Source organism: Harpegnathos saltator, unplaced genomic scaffold (genome assembly GCF_003227715.2).
Source record: "Harpegnathos saltator strain DR-91 unplaced genomic scaffold, Hsal_v8.6 scaffold103, whole genome shotgun sequence".
Classification (NCBI taxonomy): Eukaryota; Metazoa; Arthropoda; class Insecta; order Hymenoptera; family Formicidae; genus Harpegnathos; species Harpegnathos saltator.
This window is the reverse complement of record NW_020229877.1, coordinates 1,112,592-1,130,641: the sequence shown is the minus strand read 5'-3', so window position 1 is coordinate 1,130,641 and position 18,050 is coordinate 1,112,592. Positions and strand designations below refer to the sequence as shown.

General features: G+C 41.1%; 1 protein-coding gene across 2 annotated transcripts; it reads right to left on the bottom strand.

Moving 5' to 3' along the window:
• Positions 1–467: 467 nt before the first annotated feature.
• On the bottom strand, positions 468–16,469 carry jef (major facilitator superfamily domain-containing protein 6 jef). Of its 2 annotated transcripts, none has more exons than XM_025299248.1 (11): positions 15,739–16,469; positions 14,711–15,296; positions 14,090–14,452; positions 13,372–13,493; positions 12,830–13,055; positions 12,601–12,735; positions 12,080–12,349; positions 11,735–11,993; positions 11,112–11,405; positions 6,212–6,324; positions 468–5,889 (listed from the first exon to the last, which is right to left on the bottom strand). In XM_025299248.1, exons 1-11 carry the CDS (start codon positions 16,143–16,145, stop codon positions 5,779–5,781), a joined length of 2,886 nt encoding a protein of 961 aa, XP_025155033.1. In that variant the 5' UTR covers positions 16,146–16,469; the 3' UTR covers positions 468–5,778. The 2 variants fall into 2 exon arrangements, with proteins under 2 accessions (XP_025155033.1, XP_025155037.1); XM_025299252.1 differs by having other exon boundaries at positions 6,259–6,324.
• Between the last annotated feature and the right edge of the window lie 1,581 nt (positions 16,470–18,050).

Sequence of the window (18,050 nt, the reverse complement as noted above, 5' to 3'; positions counted from 1 at the left end):
GAGAGAGAGAGAGAGAGAGAGAGAGAGAGAGAGAGAGAGAGAGAGAGAGAGAGAGAGAGAGAGAGAGAGAGAGAGAGAGAGAGAGAGAGAGAGAGAGAGAGAGAGAGAGAGAGAGAGAGAGAGAGAGAGAGAGAGAGAGAGAGAGAGAGAGAGAGAGAGAGACGAGAGAAGAGAGAGAAAAAAAAAAAAAAAAAAAAAAAAAAAAAAGAGAGAGAGAGAGAGAGAGAGAGAGAGAGAGAGAGAGCTGACGAAGGAAGTGACCGAACAGTAAAGACACGTATCTCGCATAATATTCACTAGTCTTTTTGTGTTTTCACTCTTACAACTTCAGAAGTGGGATACAGATCTCTGTATGTTCTAATTCAGAGAATTCGGATTGGTCTCTGTGTCTGATCGGATCGGTGCGGTCAAGTTCGCAGTGTATTCGGTGGTGCCGCCGTTGTGCGAGTATTGCCCTAAGTTGTGTGCCGGGTACTCATTTCGCAGGTCTTGGAGCCATTTGCCCAGCTGTGTGCATGGAGAAGCACGAAGTTCGTACTGCCCACCGACTTGCTGTGTGCAAGAAAGACATTTGGAGCCAGGATACTGAAAAAACTCAACCTGTCTCAGGTTAAGGAGCTCTTACGGTCAAGAGATCTTCTTACTACAGATCATAAAGCTGAATTGAATTTGCATTTACGAGAAAACGACCTCGATGTTCTGAATGCTACGCTCAATGATAGCGGAGAAAAGTCGGGCGCGAGCGGAGACGATGTTGGGGCCGGCGGCGAGAACGATGCTGCGGACGGGAAGGAAGAGCGGCAGAATGGTGCGCGAAATAACGACGCCGCTCGCGAGCTTGAGCTCGTTCGACGAGAGAGAGACTTGCTCCGACGCAAACTCGAATTGATGAGAAGAGAGATAGAATTGAGAAGATAGACGACGAGTCGAAGTCCTGTCGTGAGTGACCATGGCGACGGAGGGATCGGCGACCTTTAAGGCGACTTATTAGGCGAATTTGATGGCGTTGATGGCGAGTTCTGGAGGTGAAAACAACAGGTTGAGTTGCTGCACGAACAAATCTTATAACCTCGATGATAATGCATCAAGGGTGTTGATCAGTCTGAGACTAAGGAGGAAAGCCCTCAACTGGTTACACTCAAGGGGTACATCGTGTTAAGCGCCACGGATCTCTTGGAGACGACTGTTCGGCCATCTTCCGAGTAAATTAGCTGTAAGAAAAGAATTCGAGCAGAGAATGTGGCAGACCGAGGAGTCATTCAACGAGTACTACCATAGCAAGATGATTTTGACGAACTGTGTACCCATAGAGAGTGACGATTACATAATCGATGGAGTACCCGATCAACAACTGCGGGATCAAGCGAAACTGCAACGCTTTGGAGAGGCGGCCAACTTGGTGGAGGCATTCGGAAAAATCACATTGAGAATCACATTGAGACAACCCGAGAGCTAAGAAAACCGAAGGGCGAAGGGATCAGCGGAGGCCTAAGAACGATGCGAGAACGACCGCAAGTGGACGTGCGGAGACGGGCGCGGCGCCGCGGGTGTCTTTAAAATGCTATAATTATCGGGAGAAGAGACATCGTGCAATCGACTGCAGAAAACCGCGAGCCGTGCAAGAGAGAGTTGTAAACAGTGGCGCGGCGACGACTCGCGGCCCTCGGAGAGAGGTTAGCGTATCAACTGGGATGTATTATTTCATCCAGTCGATTGTGGGAAGCGAACCGTATATAGTGTCAGTGAGTTACGAGATCTTTGACGATCAATGTAAGACAAATAAATACTCTTTTATAGCAATCGTAAATACCGGGTCGCCGATTAGCCTAATTAAGTCTGACTACGCGCTGGTTGATTATTGCGTTCCGGTGACAGAAGACGAATATCGCTATAGCGGCATTAATGGCTCGCAAGTAAAAATATTTGGCGTTTTCAAAAAGATCGTTAGGATCAACGGTATTGACGTTCACCTTAAATTTCTTGTTGTGCCTACGACGATAAGCAGTGCTGCTCTATTGGGGGGAGACTTCATCTCTAACTCTGCGGAGAGAATGACTATTAATCAAGCGCTTACAATTTCGCGAAACGTACCTGACTCTGTAATTGAGACGGATAATTTTATCGAATCAAATAATACATATTGACTGCGCTGATCAATCGGATAAATTTGAACTAAATGTTGATCCGAGCGCTCCTCACGACGTGGCTAATAGATTGAGACGAATTTACGAGGACGCGTATCTATCGGAAAAAAAAGTTGAGCCGCCGTTGCATAAACCGGAAATGACGATTCGCTTGAAACATGAGCAACCGATTAGTTTTCGCGCGCGTCGAATGGCACATACAAATAAAATAAAGTTACATGCTGTTCTGGAGGAGTTAATGAAGAAAGGTGTTGTCCGAGAGAGCGCTTTTCCATATACGAGCCCGACTGGTGCAAAAAAAGACGGGGGTTTAAGATTATGTGTAAACTATAGGGAACTTAATAAAACGATCAAAGATAATTTCCCGACGCCACTGAGATAGACGATCAATTGGATCGATTGGGAGATAAAAAGATTTTTAGTTGTCTCGACCTCAAAGACAGATTCCACCACGTTAAAGTAGCTGGAACTTTGATCAAGTATACGTTCTTCATAACGCCTCTGGGATAGTATGAGTATGCTCTTCGGCCTCACGAATGCTCCTCGCGTTTTCCACAGATATATTTACGACGTGTTTTGGTCGATGATATCGAAAAATAAAGTTTTAATATATTAAGTTATCCGAAAAGTTCTAAGAATTCTTGAAGCTTTAAAACAAAAATTTATTAATTGTTCCACCAACAATTAATCTATAATGTATTGTCCATTTTGATCTATCATTGTTTGCCATCTTTCGGGCAAAGAGAAAATTCCGTGCTCGTAGAATGACTTAGGTTTTCCCTCGAAGAATGCAGTCAGATGGCTTTTGATTTCTTCCAACGAATCGAACTCTTTATCCTTCAAAGAGTGCTGCAACGCCCGGAATAAGTGATAGTCAGAAGGAATAATGTCCGGTGAACATGGAGGGTGGGGCAAGACGTCTCAATCATACTCAATGAGTTTTCTGCGAACCACCAATGAAACATATGGCCTCGCATTCATGCCGAAAAACGACGCCTCTCCTATTCACCAGTTCTGGATATTTTATGGCAAGATTTCCTTTCAGGTCAGTTAGCTGAGCGCAGTATTTGTCAGAATTGATCGAATAATTCTGTAGAAGAAGCTCGAAGTAGACGACACCCTTAAAACTCTATCAGATGCAAAGCATAACTTTCTTTAAGTGCAGCCCTCCTTTTGAAATCGTTTGTGGAGGTTCATTCGACTTTCCCCATGATTGTTTCCTTGTTACACTACGATAGAGTATCCACTTTTCGTCGCCAGTCATCAACTGCTTCAAAAAACTCTTTGGAATTTTTTTTAAGAGAGCATCGCTCGCGTCACCGCGAGCGAGGAGGTTGCGTTCAGTCAATGTGTGAGGAAGCCAGACATCGAGGCGACTCATATAATTCACATATTTTAAATGGTCATGGAGCGTACTTTTAGGAACGTTAAGATCCTGTGAGAGTTCCAATACACTTCTGCGAAGATTTTCATCCACTGCTTGCTTCAGGCGGTCCTCGAATGGTGTGGAAGGTCTTTCAGACCGTAGGACATCTTCGAGCTCGAAATTGCTATTACGAAATCGCGTGAATCATCAGCTTACTATTTGATTCGATACAGCATCCTTCCCATAAATGTTGAAAATTTCACTAGTTTAGTGAAGCTAGTTTTCACCGCGATTCCTTTCCGAAAGCAAAAAAGCATAATTGGCTGTCCATTTTCGCAATCGCGCCATCCAATATTGCTTACTTTGTTTGTCAACACAAGACCTGCATTTTAAAGAGCAAAGCGCCATCTGTTAAACGAGTCCTCACCTATAAGCCTTGACCCACGCACTGCCGAACAAACCGATCCCAAATGCGATAGATGGCGGGGATTCTCACAACTTTTCGGATGACCTATGCATGGATGACATACTGAGAGGATACGTGGCCTTCCTCGTAGGGCCGCGAGTCGTCGCCGCGCCACCGTTCGCAACTCTCTTTTGCACAGCTCGCGGTTTTCTGCAGTCGATTGCGCGATGTCCCTTCTCACGACAATTATAGCATAGTTTTTCAGCTCTCGGGTTGCCTCTCAATGTGATTTTTCCGAATGCCTCCACCAAGGCCGCCTCTCCAAAGCGTTGCAATCTTGCTTGGTCCTGCAGTCGTCGATCGGGTACTCCGTCGGGTATACCGTCGATTATGTAATCAATAAGCTCACCACTCTCTATGGGTATACGGTTTGTCAAAGTCACCTTGCTATGGTAGTACTCGCTGAATGATTCCCCGGTCTCTGCTCGAATTCTTTTCTTAGAGTTAGTCTGCTCGGACGATGGTCGAACAGTCGTCTCATCCTCTCCAAGAGATCCGTGGTGCTTAACACGATGTACTCCGGGCTTGATCAATCGATTCGTTTAGTAAAGTTTGCGATTAATAATACTGTATACGGAGATATCCCCAGTCAATTGTTGTTTGGACTGGATCAGGTGGGACAAATAAATAATTTCCTGCGTATGCTTTTAGACAATTCGATCACAGAAGATAGAAATTTGCCAGAGTCGCGTCAAAAAGTTTCCCAGAGAGTGAACGAGAGTCAAATCGCTAATAAGAAATCGTATGACAATAAGCGCAAAAAAGTGACTAAATATAATGTAGGCGATTACGTAACGATAACAAATGTAGATTCCACGACTGGCATAAACAAAAAGGCGGCGTCGGAGATTAGAGATCCCAGAGACCAGAGAGAGATCTGAGCGAAAGAAGTGACCGAACAATAAAGACACGTCTCGCATAATATTCACTAGTTTTTTTGTGTTTTCACTCCTATAATCCAAAGAATCTGTTGCTGCAATGTTAGTAAAAATCTTGCAACTTGTTTTCGTTCTTACTCCTTCCTCCCGTCTTATTTCCGACCATTTATTATTGATCAATCACAATCTATGTTTGACAAGAAGGAGAAATCTTTGAACTTTATTCATACAAACTGTAGGTTTATATAGTTAAACTACAGTTATAAATACAATGTGGAACGCAATGCAAGTTTAACCATGATGTTAAATGATGTTAAATAACAGTCGTTCAGCTAAGCATGGCTTGAAATCGAATTTGTGGAACTGGACCTTGGAACATCAGGGAACTTGTCGATAAGCACTTCCGATCGCAACTCGACGTGTGTTTAGTCTTACCACTAATTCCCTGACGCATTAAATTAGCTCCAGGTTCCTTCGTCAGGGGAGTTCAAGGTAAACGGCAAGCAGGATACGCAAAAGACCAAATTGTAAGAAACAAGCAAGCCGGAGGACGGTGATAAAGTTGTCATAATAAAATTTCATAGGTCTACCGAGTGGGGCATTAAAAAAAAAAGGAAAAAGAAGAAAAAAAAGCGTCCATTTACTTTCCGCTCGTCCACCAGCTATTTTATCACATCATCTCTCGACACACCTTATAACGACAGCTCAAAGACGACATGCGCGCACGCGCGTACGCACACGTATGTGCACGTACATTATGTATATTTATATATTTGTATTTATATTTATATTATTTATCTCAGTAGTGTTCTCTATTTCTTCCCCCCTTCCCTCTTTCTCTCTCTCTCTCTTTCCCGCAATCGTATCCGCATTTCAGATTACCAATCTTACATAACAAACCTCGTATTAGTAGAGATCGAGCCGTTACCAGTCGTAGTCATGTTGATGAAAGGGATTAGTGCATGGTTGTTGGGCGTGTAGGTGGATAGTCGGTTTTACGAGATCGAATTCCCTACCCACCACTTCACTGTAGATCTATCAAACAGGAAAGTGTCGTTAATTCTCCCTCTGTTCAAGAGTGCGACATATACTATGGGATTCTGTTTTCTTTTTTTTTTGGTATTTTCATTGAATGTTCGTGGCAAAGTATAGATAGGATTTCTCGCGTTCAGTGAGTATATTGCGTTCCGCGGAAGATGCAAGAAACAAGACCCGGAAGCCTCTTTCCTTCCGTTCTCTTCCTCTTTTTTTTCCTTCTTTTTATTTTCATCAGCATTTTCTTTTCTTTTTTTTCATTTACCGACAGAAATATCACGTCTTCCTGCTGGACGTTTTAATTAGAATGGTTTTACTGAACCTGGAAGCTCCTACGAATATACTCGTCCTCTCCCTTGCCAGTCATACCATAATTATATCCACCTTCGCCGCCACTGCCGCTATTCAAGAATGGATTCGTTGGATTGCCAGGACCTGCAGATAATCGGTAAATTATAACACAAAGTGTCAGAAAAGAGATTAAACGATATATACACTTTCATAATGTTTTTAGAATCTTTTAACGTTTTATCTGCACATCTCAGGCGTAACAATGTTGTTTAATTTTGTAATGAAGAAGAAGATTAATCACCGCTACCAGTCGCGTAATAAACTATTAGGAATGTGACTTAGTTTTGAGTGTTTTGCAAGAAATGGCACTAATGTCAATTTTGTCGAAGACATTCCAATCACAGCTATTGTTTCTTAATGATTTAATATTAATCCATGATATTTAATCATTTAATTAACAATAGATGCAGTAAAAATCGTGTTAATACCATTTTAAAAATGGAGCTTCCCAAAGAGCATTTTCGATATGCGTTTTGTTTTTTAACCCTCAACGTTCACTGGCGGTCCATTGGACCCCAAGGTATTTTTGATTGAATTTTTCAATATCTAATTTCTTGAAAATTGAGCTTGACCTGCTATTTAGTGTTACTTCACGGAATCCTCTTTTAATTAGAATACCTGGCTTAGTTCGTAAACTGTCAGTTTCCGTTTGACAGTTGATCAAAGTTAACCTATTGGATTTTGGAGTACTTCAGACAGTTCAGATCCCAATGTGAACGAAGCGTTTCTGTTTTGAAAAAATCTTACAATTTTTTTTCGTTAATAAAGCGATTAAAAAATCAATAAAAAATGTAAATATTAAGTAGATGACGTTGGAAATTTTTTTGTGCAATTTTCAAACGATTTCTAGCTATGTTCCAGAAAATTAACTGGAAAAGAACAAATTATAATTTGGATCGAGCTGGGCGACCGCGAGATTCGCGAAAGCCGACATATACTAAGGTCCTAGGGGAATAAGCATGTAAAAATTGCCCCCGCACGTATCAAGGTTAGATTGGCACCATAGATTGACATTTGTGTGACTAACAAATCCTGCAAATATCAACCTTCAAATTCAAAATTTTTATAGGAGTTATGGAGGGGGGAAGCAAAATAAAAAAGTGATTTTTCTCGAAAACGGCTTAACCGATTTTGATGAAAAAAATATATGTTATGAACATTAATGAGACAATTTAAAAAAACTTTTTTTTAATTCTAATAAGAAATATGGGTAAAAAAATTGTTTGAATTTTTCAAAAAATTTTTTTGAGGTTATGTTTCAGAGTGACACCTCTAATTTTTTATTTAAAAGATACCTCCGAATGTCTGCTTTAACATTCATTTTTCCCAAATTTTTCATGGAGGTACTTCATATCGAAAAATGATGAAAATCATGCGGCGCGGCGCCACGCTTTCACAGCACATTTTCGCTCTAGCTGCGTAAATCAAATGTTCTAGTCTCGCTTTTAAGCTGAATTCTTGAATTATTTTACGACAAAGTTGTTGTTCGGCGCTCACCCCCGTCACCTACCTATCCCTCTCACGCCTCTTATCTCTCCTTCTTGTTTCTCCCATTCTCCTATACAGACGCTCGCTTCTGCCGCCGCGTCTCACGGATAGTGGGAGTAAACGCCGAGCAAGCCCGGACTCGAGTTCGCATCATTGTTTACGACAGAGCCGAAGGTTTCATTCCGAAAGGCAACTTTAGCTGTGACGATTTTGACTATTTTGATGTAGATATTCTCTTATGATTTTTCGTGAGAGCTGAAACTCATTCCTTTCTTTGATTTATGACATTTATTACTTCGATTATTCGTATTGCTTTTTTATTTGAGAATGCCTAGGACAACTGAAATAAACTTGAAGTGCACCGGTTGCGACACATTTTTGAAAAAAGTAAAAGGTAAAAAGAAAATTATTAAAAATGTAAATGAAGCTAATGATTTCTCTTCATTTCTGCAGCGAACAATAGCTGTTAATGATATTTTATGTTCAAAATGTCGACTTTTTTTTTATAGAAAGAAATATACTAAAAAAGATGTTGAGTCTGAAATCGAAAAAGATCCTTCCTCTGAATCCCGATATCGATGATACAACGTTCGAAATTAAAAGACCCAAGAAAACAAACACTGAGGTGGCGCCGCGCCGCATGATTTTCATCATTTTTCGATGTGAAGTACCTCCATGAAATATTTGGGAAAAATAAATGTTAAAGCAGACATTCGGAAGTATCTTTTAAATAAAAAATTAGAGGTGTCACTCTGAAACATAACCTCAAAAAAATTTTTTGAAAAATTCAAACAATTTTTTTATCCATATTTCTTATTAGAATTAAAAAAAATTTTTTTTTAAATAGTCTCATTAATGTTCATAACATATATTTTTTTCATCAGAATCGGTTAAGCCGTTTTCGAGAAAACTCACTTTTTTTATTTTGCTTCTCCCCTCCATAACTCCTATAAAAATTTTGAATTTGAAGGTTGATATTTGCAGGATTTGTTAGTCACACAAATGTCAATCTATGGTGCCAACCTAACCTTGATACGTGCGGGGGCAATTTTTACATGCTTATTCCCCTAGGCCCTTTGTCGTAGAGCTTCGCGGCAGAGATCCTAGTAAACACAATATTACATGTAACGTGCATGTTAGTTGTAATTTCCTACTCAACAATATAACTGTTATATAACACATATGTTATATAACATATACACATGTGTAATATAACAGTTATATTGTTGAGTAGGAAATTACAACTACGAAGAGTTCTTTTGGTAAGGCGACAAACAAAACGCGATCGTACAGCGATCGATTTCTAAGGATTTAAGCCGATATATTTCAAGCAACGATGAGAGAACATTTGAAGAGAGCAAATTTGCTTGTCTGTCATTGGTGTATTATTAAGGATAAAAGTGACTGTCTGTTACATCGCCAGTTTAATCGGTCCTCATTTACAAGAGCGGTATACAAATATAACAATCCGCAGAGATTTGAAGGCAGCAATTGCAGGCATTTTAAAAATGCATACACCTATCTTTGAAAGTTTACAACGTATTCAATTAGATAAAAAAGTAAAATGCTTGTTGTGCAAGAGACAGAAAGACAAGAAAATTGCGTGTCTTTCATGCGAGCGACCCATGTGCGATGAGCACCGCGTTTTTCTTTGTGGTAACGTGGATCAATAAATTTAAATATGTTATTTTAACAAGACATTTTCTTACTTCTGAAATAATAAAATAAGTATTTCTTATCAGATTTGCCACATTCATAATAATTTTGTAATAAAAAATACAAATATTTTGCATATTTCCTGATTTCCATTTTTTTGAGAAACAACCTTCTTCATATTTCAAAATAAATATGTTTTTTGGAACGCCCATTATGAAACTATTTGTTTTTCTTAAAGTGTCATATTTTTAGAGTATGTCCATAAATTTTTAGCTTAAAATATTGAAATTAAAAAAATTTATGAATATTTATGTAAAAAAGTCATTTTTCAAGTTTTTTTTTTGCGAATTTTTTTTTGGTACTTAAGTGATGTAAGATGATTTTGCAATGATTTGTTCTTATTTTGCTCGAGTTAAAGAAGGTTTATAAATTTCCTCAACTTAAATTTCTCAATAGTTTCAAAATGGCAATAGTTCAAAGTCGTTGGGGGCTTTTGGACCCCAGTGTGAACGTTGTTTCCTACCATGAAAGTGTGAACGTTGAGGGTTTATCAGAAAAAAAATGGCAGCTGAAGATCATAGAATTTTGACCGAAACTTATAGCAATGATGCTCCATCAATTAAGACACGTGAATATTGGTTTAGACGATTCAAAAGTGGTGATTTCAATGTTAACAACAAAAATCGCTCAGGACAATCAAAAAAGCTTGAAAATGCAAATTTGCAAGCATTATCGGACGAAAATCCAGCGCAATCCACTTGAGAATTTATCAGAGTATTAAATCGTACAATAGTTACTAAACCTTTACATGATATAAGAAAGATTCACAAAGAAGGAAAATAGGTTCCAGATCAATTATCGAAAAATGCTGTCGCGAATCGGTTGAACATTTGCATTTCATTGATAAAAAATGAAGAGTTTTTTGTATCGAGTTGTTACTGGAGATGAAAAATATATTTATTTCGATAATCCCAAATGAAAAAAGTCATAGGTTAATCCAGATTAACCAGCAACCTCCACTTCAAGGCACAATATTCATGGTTCAGATGTATTACTATGTATTTGGTGGGATCAAGAAGGTATCGTGTACTATGAACTGTTAAATCTGAATAAAACTGTCACCGCTGATCGTTATCGACAACAATTATACAAATTGAAGCGAGCATTGGACCAAAAACAATCACCAATTGTGAGTAAACGACGCAAAGTGATCCTTCTTCGCGACAATGCTCGACTTCATGTTGCATTATCAGTAAAGCAAATGTTATTAGAGCTGGAATAGAAAGTTTTACCGCATCCCGCGTGTTCTCCAGGCATTGCTCCATCCAATTATCATTTGTTCCGGTCGATGCAACATGCTCTAGAGGGTACACTTTCATAACAAGTGCGAAAATTTGTTCAATTCCAAAGAAGAATCTTTTATCGTCGCAGAATCCATCTCTTGTCAGAAAGATGGGAACAAGTTGTAGAAAACGAAGGAAAATATTTTAATTAAGATATTCGTTCATTATCTTGTTTAAGTAAATCAGTTTTTAAGAAAAAAGCCTCAAAACTAAATCACACCCCTAATACATACAAGAAAATAATCAAGAAAATACTTAAATCGATATCTACGTTTTCTTCAGATAATGTGACGGATTCTCATTGCCTTCACAATTGAGGAAATATAGTCGCACTCTTTCAAAATGTCTCCACTGTCAAATCTTCTAAAATAAGGGCATCCTCACCTCCATTAGCGCCGGGTACGGCCAGATTCCCACCACTAGTCTGATAAGTAGCACCGTAACCAGCATCTTGATTAGCCAGTTCGTGCAAACGACTGGAACTCAATGCTCTAGGTATAGCGTTGCTCGGTACGCCGTGCGGTGCCAAATGGGTGGCTTCCGCTACTTGATGCGGATCCTCCGTCTGTGGTAGCTCGGACACGAAACCGGTATCCTTCCTATAGAAATTGATGAACACGAAGATCGCCAGGACAACGATGCAAATAAGACCGTACGCTCGGAACGTTGTGGTCGTACCTGTACATTAAACATCGATATATCGTCTGTGCGTCTTTTTAAAAATGCCTCTACACGTGGAAGATTGTTAATTTCAGGATTATTAATCTGCGAGGCAGATTCATCATCGGAATCTGAATCGTAATTATAAATGTAAACACGAAATTTCCCGTTGCCTGCATATAAAGTGTTGAAGTTCGATTATGTTTTACACAAAGTGTAAAGAGTTTAAGAACTTTCGAGTCTTGCATCATCATCTGCTCGAGTCAATCAATTAAAATCGTATTTGTTTGCGGAGGAGAGTTGCAAATGATTTCAATCGAAACATCAGGTATATACGAGAAACATACCATAGGCCGCAACGAACATGCCACCGATCACCGCTCCGCAACCTCTCCCAAGCCCATGATGAAGTCCCTGAAGAACACCCTGTGCACTGGAGCGCAATTGCGGCGGTGTATTGTGAGCGATGTAGCTGCAGCATGCTGCCCACACGGCCGCGTGTGTGATACCCTGAATGAACTCGAAGGGCAACACCCACCATGGTTTCCTCAGCCAAGATATATAAAGGAACCGAAGCACGTTTCCGCCTAAACCGAGGCACAACACCTGAAACGAAATGAAGTCATTATTGTGAAGAACGCACCACAAAAAGTACATTACGACGAGCATCCATTATTATTCAATGAGCTCACCTTAACGTGGCCAATCTGGCGGATGAGCTTGAAACTGAAGAAATACGCAAAGATCTCGGAAATGTGGTTGATCACGGACGCAACGCCAAAGAGGGTCGGCGAGCCGCCGTAATCCTGAAGATGCCAGAAGAGAAAGGTGAAGATCAACCCAATGCCGAATCCCATGAACCACGCAACGAAGAGAAACGAGGCGCACTTGAGATCTTTGAATTGCTTCAACACTGTCACCCACTCCGGTATCTCTTTCGTCGTTTGAGCAAACATTTTCGTCTGAAACGGTGCAGTCGTGAAATCAGGTTTGTCGCTCGCGAGATAATCTCTCATAATAAATTCTCATTTCAGCAGCAATTATAAGTCCCAATCTCTCATGATCGTAATAATTTTCCCCCGGCGAAAAACAAAAAGAAAGAAAGGGAGGGAGGAAAGAAGAAAGGAAGAAAGGAAGGGGGAAAACGCAAAGCGAGGTGATAGGTTATCGCGTGTTTTGGTTGAAAAAGAAGAAAAACAGATCGAATACGAACCTTCCCTTCGGGAGGTTGAGGCTTAGGATCCACAGCAGCGGACGAGTCCTGCAGTCCAGGCAGATTCAACTGCTGGGATAACTGATTCTGCAGTTGTTCCTCCCGCGTCAGTTCGGCCGGAGGTTTCTCCACTTCCTACGTATATGAAGGCAGACGCGCAAGATTACGAGACCGCAACGTAAAACACCAAGAAGAATAACTTAATTATGATAGATGTTAACGAGCTTACCGGCTCAGCGGGCATAAAGTCATACTTGAAATTAATTTGCGTCGCGGTTATTAACGCAGCACCCATTAGCACACTGAATATCGCGAAACAAATCGTGTAATTCTTTTCTCTCAAGTCGGGCTTACAAGGGTGGTCTGGGAACGCGGTGCTGTGGTCGAGGGCGATCCCGACGAAGAACATGGCCAAGCCCCACCCGAGACTTCCGAACATGCGTTGATGGCCGTATCTGATCGTTGAGATTCATTGATTTTACAGGCTTACAGGTTATAAATTAAAATTACGTGAAATGTGCGTCAACCTTTAAAATACGGAGCGGAGGACCTTGGGTCTCCCAAAATTTATGTGAATCCGTAGAAATAAATGTTGTGAACTTAATTAAATAATATAATATATATGAAAAAAAAACATCAGAAAATACACACAATAAAAATTATTTAATGAATTTTTAGTGAGAAGACCTTGGTGACCCCACTCCGTCGTTTACGTTTCAAAGATAGGCTCAGTACTCTAAAGATTAAAAGGGAACACATTTCGATATTTACCTATCGGCATCTTCGCCCAACAAGGTGATAACAGCCGAGTCGGCTAAAGTTATAGCGGGTGCCGAAAAGAATTCGCCGACTATGACTAGCAGTAGCAGAAGAAAGAATGTTTTCTGGATGTCCTGAAATATATATTATCATATTTGATCGATGTGTCAATCTGGCCTTAGGTTCTAAGAAATCTAAAAGTTCCATATCCTTCCATCAAATTCTAATTCTTAAGTTCATATTCTGAACTCTCTTTCATCACTAAAAGTGATTTTAAAGGTGACTTATAAGCCACTTTTGACTTTTAACGAGAGAGACTTTAAAAGAGAGTTCAAATATGAGCCTTAGAATCAAATTTGGCTTATAGAAACCAGAAATTCTGTTTCCTTCGAAATAAAAACGCATTTGGCTCGTTCATTGCCACGTTGATTCAACCGATCGAGACGAATACGCGCGTTGTCTTGAAATTAAGGAGCTTTCTGCTTTCTACTTCGTGTATAAGCATTCTTGCATGGCTCTTATCAGCCGGACTTAATCCTTACTGATTGAATATCAATAACCTTTCGTTTAGTCCGTAGAATCTGTCTACAGATTTTTTTTCATGTATCGTTACACGTCACAGTAATTGCGTTTTCGCGTTCGTTCTATAGATCCGATTTGAATTTATTTCTCACAAATCTCAAAATTACATTTCGCAATGTGAAAATTGCGCTAATCCGCGCAGACTCACCGGCAATCTATAGACTATGGAGCTGAAGATTGGTTTCACCCATCCTTTATTCTCCTTCGCATCGTAGTTCTCCGCGTAGGTAACCGATAACGGAGACAACGGGTACTCTCCAATGGGTCCGTGGACTACGGCATTTGCATTTCTGCGATTCCTCGTGAAGAACATGTTCGCGTTTTCTTGGTCCTCCTCTTTGTCATTATCATCAAACTGGACTGCATCGTCCTCCTCCTCCTCCTCCTCCAAAGACGTCAGCTTCCTCTCCGTGTCTCGTTTCACCATTATCTTCTCCGGTGGCGGTTTCACGCGCGTCTTCATGTGCACGTAAGCCTTCTTCGGGACCGTTCTACCGGTGATCGGCTCATTCTGTGAAAAATGAACACGTTTCGTACGACGCAACACATAACTCTTGCAAATAGAACGTAGGCTGAAAGAAAAAGATTATCATTTTCTAAATTATGTCGTAAAATGGTGATTTTCTCTATTAAAAAAAAGTTGTTTTTGACTTTGAAAAATGTTGAGAGAGTTCGCATGTAAAATTAGATTGGCACTCTTTTAACATTCGTTCGTAAGTTTGCGGTCACTAAGTATCGAAGGGAGTAAGCGAGACGAGCGTGCACTCACCTTCATAAAACGTTTGTACTCCAAAACATCGGCCGGGCGATTTTTCTCCTGCAACGCCTCCAGGTCGATTGTCGTCGGATCCGTATCGCCGTTGTTTTCAAATACCAACTGCTTGTACCTGAGATCTTCGACATTGCTGTCCTCGGTGGTGGCTGCCGCTGCTTGCCTTCTGACTCGGTTGCTCTTCAAGTCGTATGTGACGGAAACGTCGTTATCGAAAGCTCTGACGCCATTTCCCTCGATGTCGTAGGACTTTCCGAGCATGCTGACTTCCTTCAACGGATCCGACCTCCTCACGTATTGATGATCATATATTTCATTGTCATCCGTGCTTCGTCGTAACCTCTCGAAGACGACGTTGGACGCGACCTCCAGATATTCGTTCTCGTTCACAGGGTAGTACAGCTCGTCCAAGTCGGTCGATCGCTTCACGATTCTCTGCTCTTTGTTGAACGCCTCGAGATAAGCGCTGTTGTTCGCATGAACTATGCAAGAGGTCGGCGGAGGCTGGATGAAGCCCAACGGTAGAGTGAAGATGATCCAACAGGAGAGAGAAGCCAACAAAATAAGTTTGCCTTTCTGCCATCTGCAAAACCATGTACAAGGATACTTCGAGCTAGGCTTCTTGAGCAATTCGACTCGAATTCAAACTCGTATAATTTCAACAAAAAGACAATCAAAAACTCGAGCTTGATAATTAAAGCGAAGACGATCTCCGGTAGACACACGGAGGTTGAGTCAACGTAACAATGAATGAAGCGAACGTGTATTGAAGGCAACGGAAATCCTAAAATTTCTGACGAGCCAAATTCGCTTCAAAGAACCAGAAGTTTCGTTTCCTTCGATTAAGACGCATTCATTGTCACGTCAATCAGTCAACAACCTTCTCTCTCCATGCGCTGTGTGTTCTCTATGAAAACCATCCGCTACTTTATGAAAGCTCCTTAATTTCAAGACAACGCGCTTATTCGTCTCGACCGACGTCTGATCGGAGACGGAAAAAGAGCGAGTCGACAATATGGTGTCACCTGTCGGCCAGGGATCCCCAGAAAGGAGCGCTTAGGAACTCGATGAAGGGCCTGAGACCGATGAGGAGACCGCACTGTCCGGCGTTCATGCCCATTTGCTTGAAGTACACTCCCATGAGCGGAAACAGCGAGCCGAAGGCGGAGTAGAAGAAGAAGTAGAAGGTCTTTACAGTGAGGAGCTCCTGATCGACGGCGCCGAACAGGTACTCCAGGATGTCGCTCTTGCCGCGGATCTTATGCGTGGCCTCCTTCGGCTGAGGATACAGCTCGGGATCGACGATACCCTCCGCCTGTGGGTCCACCATCGGCCTAGCGCCCGGAACTTGCGGCAGAGTCCGGCTGTTCGGTTGCACGGGCGCGTCGCCCTGCGCTCCATAGTCGTAGTCCTCGTGGCCATAGTTCTGCATGATCCCCCCCGGTGCACGTCCTCGCGCAGAGCTCGGGCTCGCTCTTACAACGGAAGGTGTCCTCTCCTCTTCCTCGGCTACCCCCGACGGCTACCCCGACGGAAACGTCGTCGTCGTCGTTGTCGTCGTCGTGGAGTGTAGCTCGCCGTCTACGAACGTTCCGCTCGCGGAGTCCCGGGACGAATCCTTCTCTCGTTCTTCGCTCCTCGTCGGCTTCTCCAACACGGTGGATCTTTTGATTAGATCGACTGCCAAACCGGTGCTTGGTATCTCCGTCAAATCGATGTTGGACCATATAGGACAGCTTTGCTTCTAAAATCGATAAACATGTTACTGCGCCGGCGTAACTTTTGCCCTCTTACCGCTCCCACCACGCGCGCCAGTGTGTCTTCAATGTTATATCGACGCGGGAGAGAATTCTTTCGGCAAGTGCTATTTAAGCTCACTCTCTAATTTCGTTATCGGAATCGGCCGTGTCGATTTGTCGCACCTTCCCCTATTGTCTTTTCTGTGGAAAGAACCTGCCTTTCTCGGCAGGTCTTACTCGCGTCTCACGGGTTTTTCGATGAAATCAAGTTCAAATTTCGTACGGAGTGAAAAACCAGAAATGATTGAGCGCTATATTCGGATGTGGAAAACACGACGTGTCGTAACGCGGATTTGTTGGTGATCGTTCAAGTTTAAAGAAGCAAATGCACATACGCACACACATACATGATAAATATATTAATACAACATTTTTATTAAGCATATTCCAATCGCTCGAGAGTTTCTGAATAATATACGTAATTACATCAATAGATCGGATTGGCAAAGGAAGACTCACTGCTTGTGCACGATCTTCCGATTTGAATCCTTTGGATTTTTACTTAGGGGGATATCTTGAGATTGTTGTGTATGAGACTCCTGTTATGTGTACGAGACTGTTGTTACTGTGGAAATATTCCGAAATCATATTATTATTATTATTATTATTATTATTATTTCAAAATCGTATTATTATTGTTATTATTATTATTATTATAGTATATTAGTATCATTATTATTGTTTCATGTAACAAAATACGAAATATTCCGGGAATTTTTGAACGTCTTCGTCTTACATGCATGAGACGTCGATTCAAGACATGGAAGAAAATCATTTCCAATCATTTCTTTAACAAAATATTCTTGCCAAAATCTATTGTAAATATAAAATGTTTGTAACTTGCGAAAGAAACGTTTATGCATCCATGCTTATACGACCTTCTTTCATCCTTACGGTGAGTAGAATATGCTCTTAAAATTTAGTTACGTATTTCTGAAAGATCCTATATATTATTAATTTTCTAATGTGTTTGACAATAATCCGTTCCATATCTTCGTTGATTCTTTTCTTACAATCGCCGTATTTCGCGAATCTTTTTGTGCATTATCTAAAGTTCTTGGAGTGGGTGAGGGAGCATGAAAAAAATGCGTGACGTTTATCGGAAGGAAATAAATAATATTACGTTTTATTACATCGTTTTGTATAAATAAGTTATTATAATAAGCTGCGATTAAATAATTAACATTTATATACAGGTAATTCGCCGTATAGTTTCGGTGACGAAATGTGGCTTTTAGATAACTTTGAGCATCGAATCCTTGTACGAATGCGTCGAGTTCGAGGAGCTGATCGCGGCCGACGAGGGTGCAGATTTGGCTGGTCCTTGAAACATGCAGGTCTTCGCCGTCTTCAAGAGACGGCCATTGTTCGCGGTTCGCCAATAGACCGTGCGAACCGCCTGCTTCCCAGCAACGTAGCTGACAGCACCACCGATCAGCATCTGCAAAGAAAATGTCATACGTTTCAGAGATGCTTTTTTCACATGGAATTAACCTCGAGTCGAAGGATAACACAGTAAAACATAATAATGAATCGGC

Excerpts from the sequence above, each read along its gene's own strand:
- jef (XM_025299248.1), bottom strand. The coding sequence starts at position 16,145 with ATGCAGAACTATGGCCACGAGGACTACGACTATGGAGCGCAGGGCGAC. Across the intron at positions 15,297-15,738 it reads TGGGGATCCCTGGCCGACAG|ATGGCAGAAAGGCAAACTTA; the intron begins GTGACACCATAT and ends ATGGTTTTGCAG. Across the intron at positions 13,056-13,371 it reads TTGGGCGAAGATGCCGATAG|ATACGGCCATCAACGCATGT; the intron begins GTAAATATCGAA and ends CTCAACGATCAG.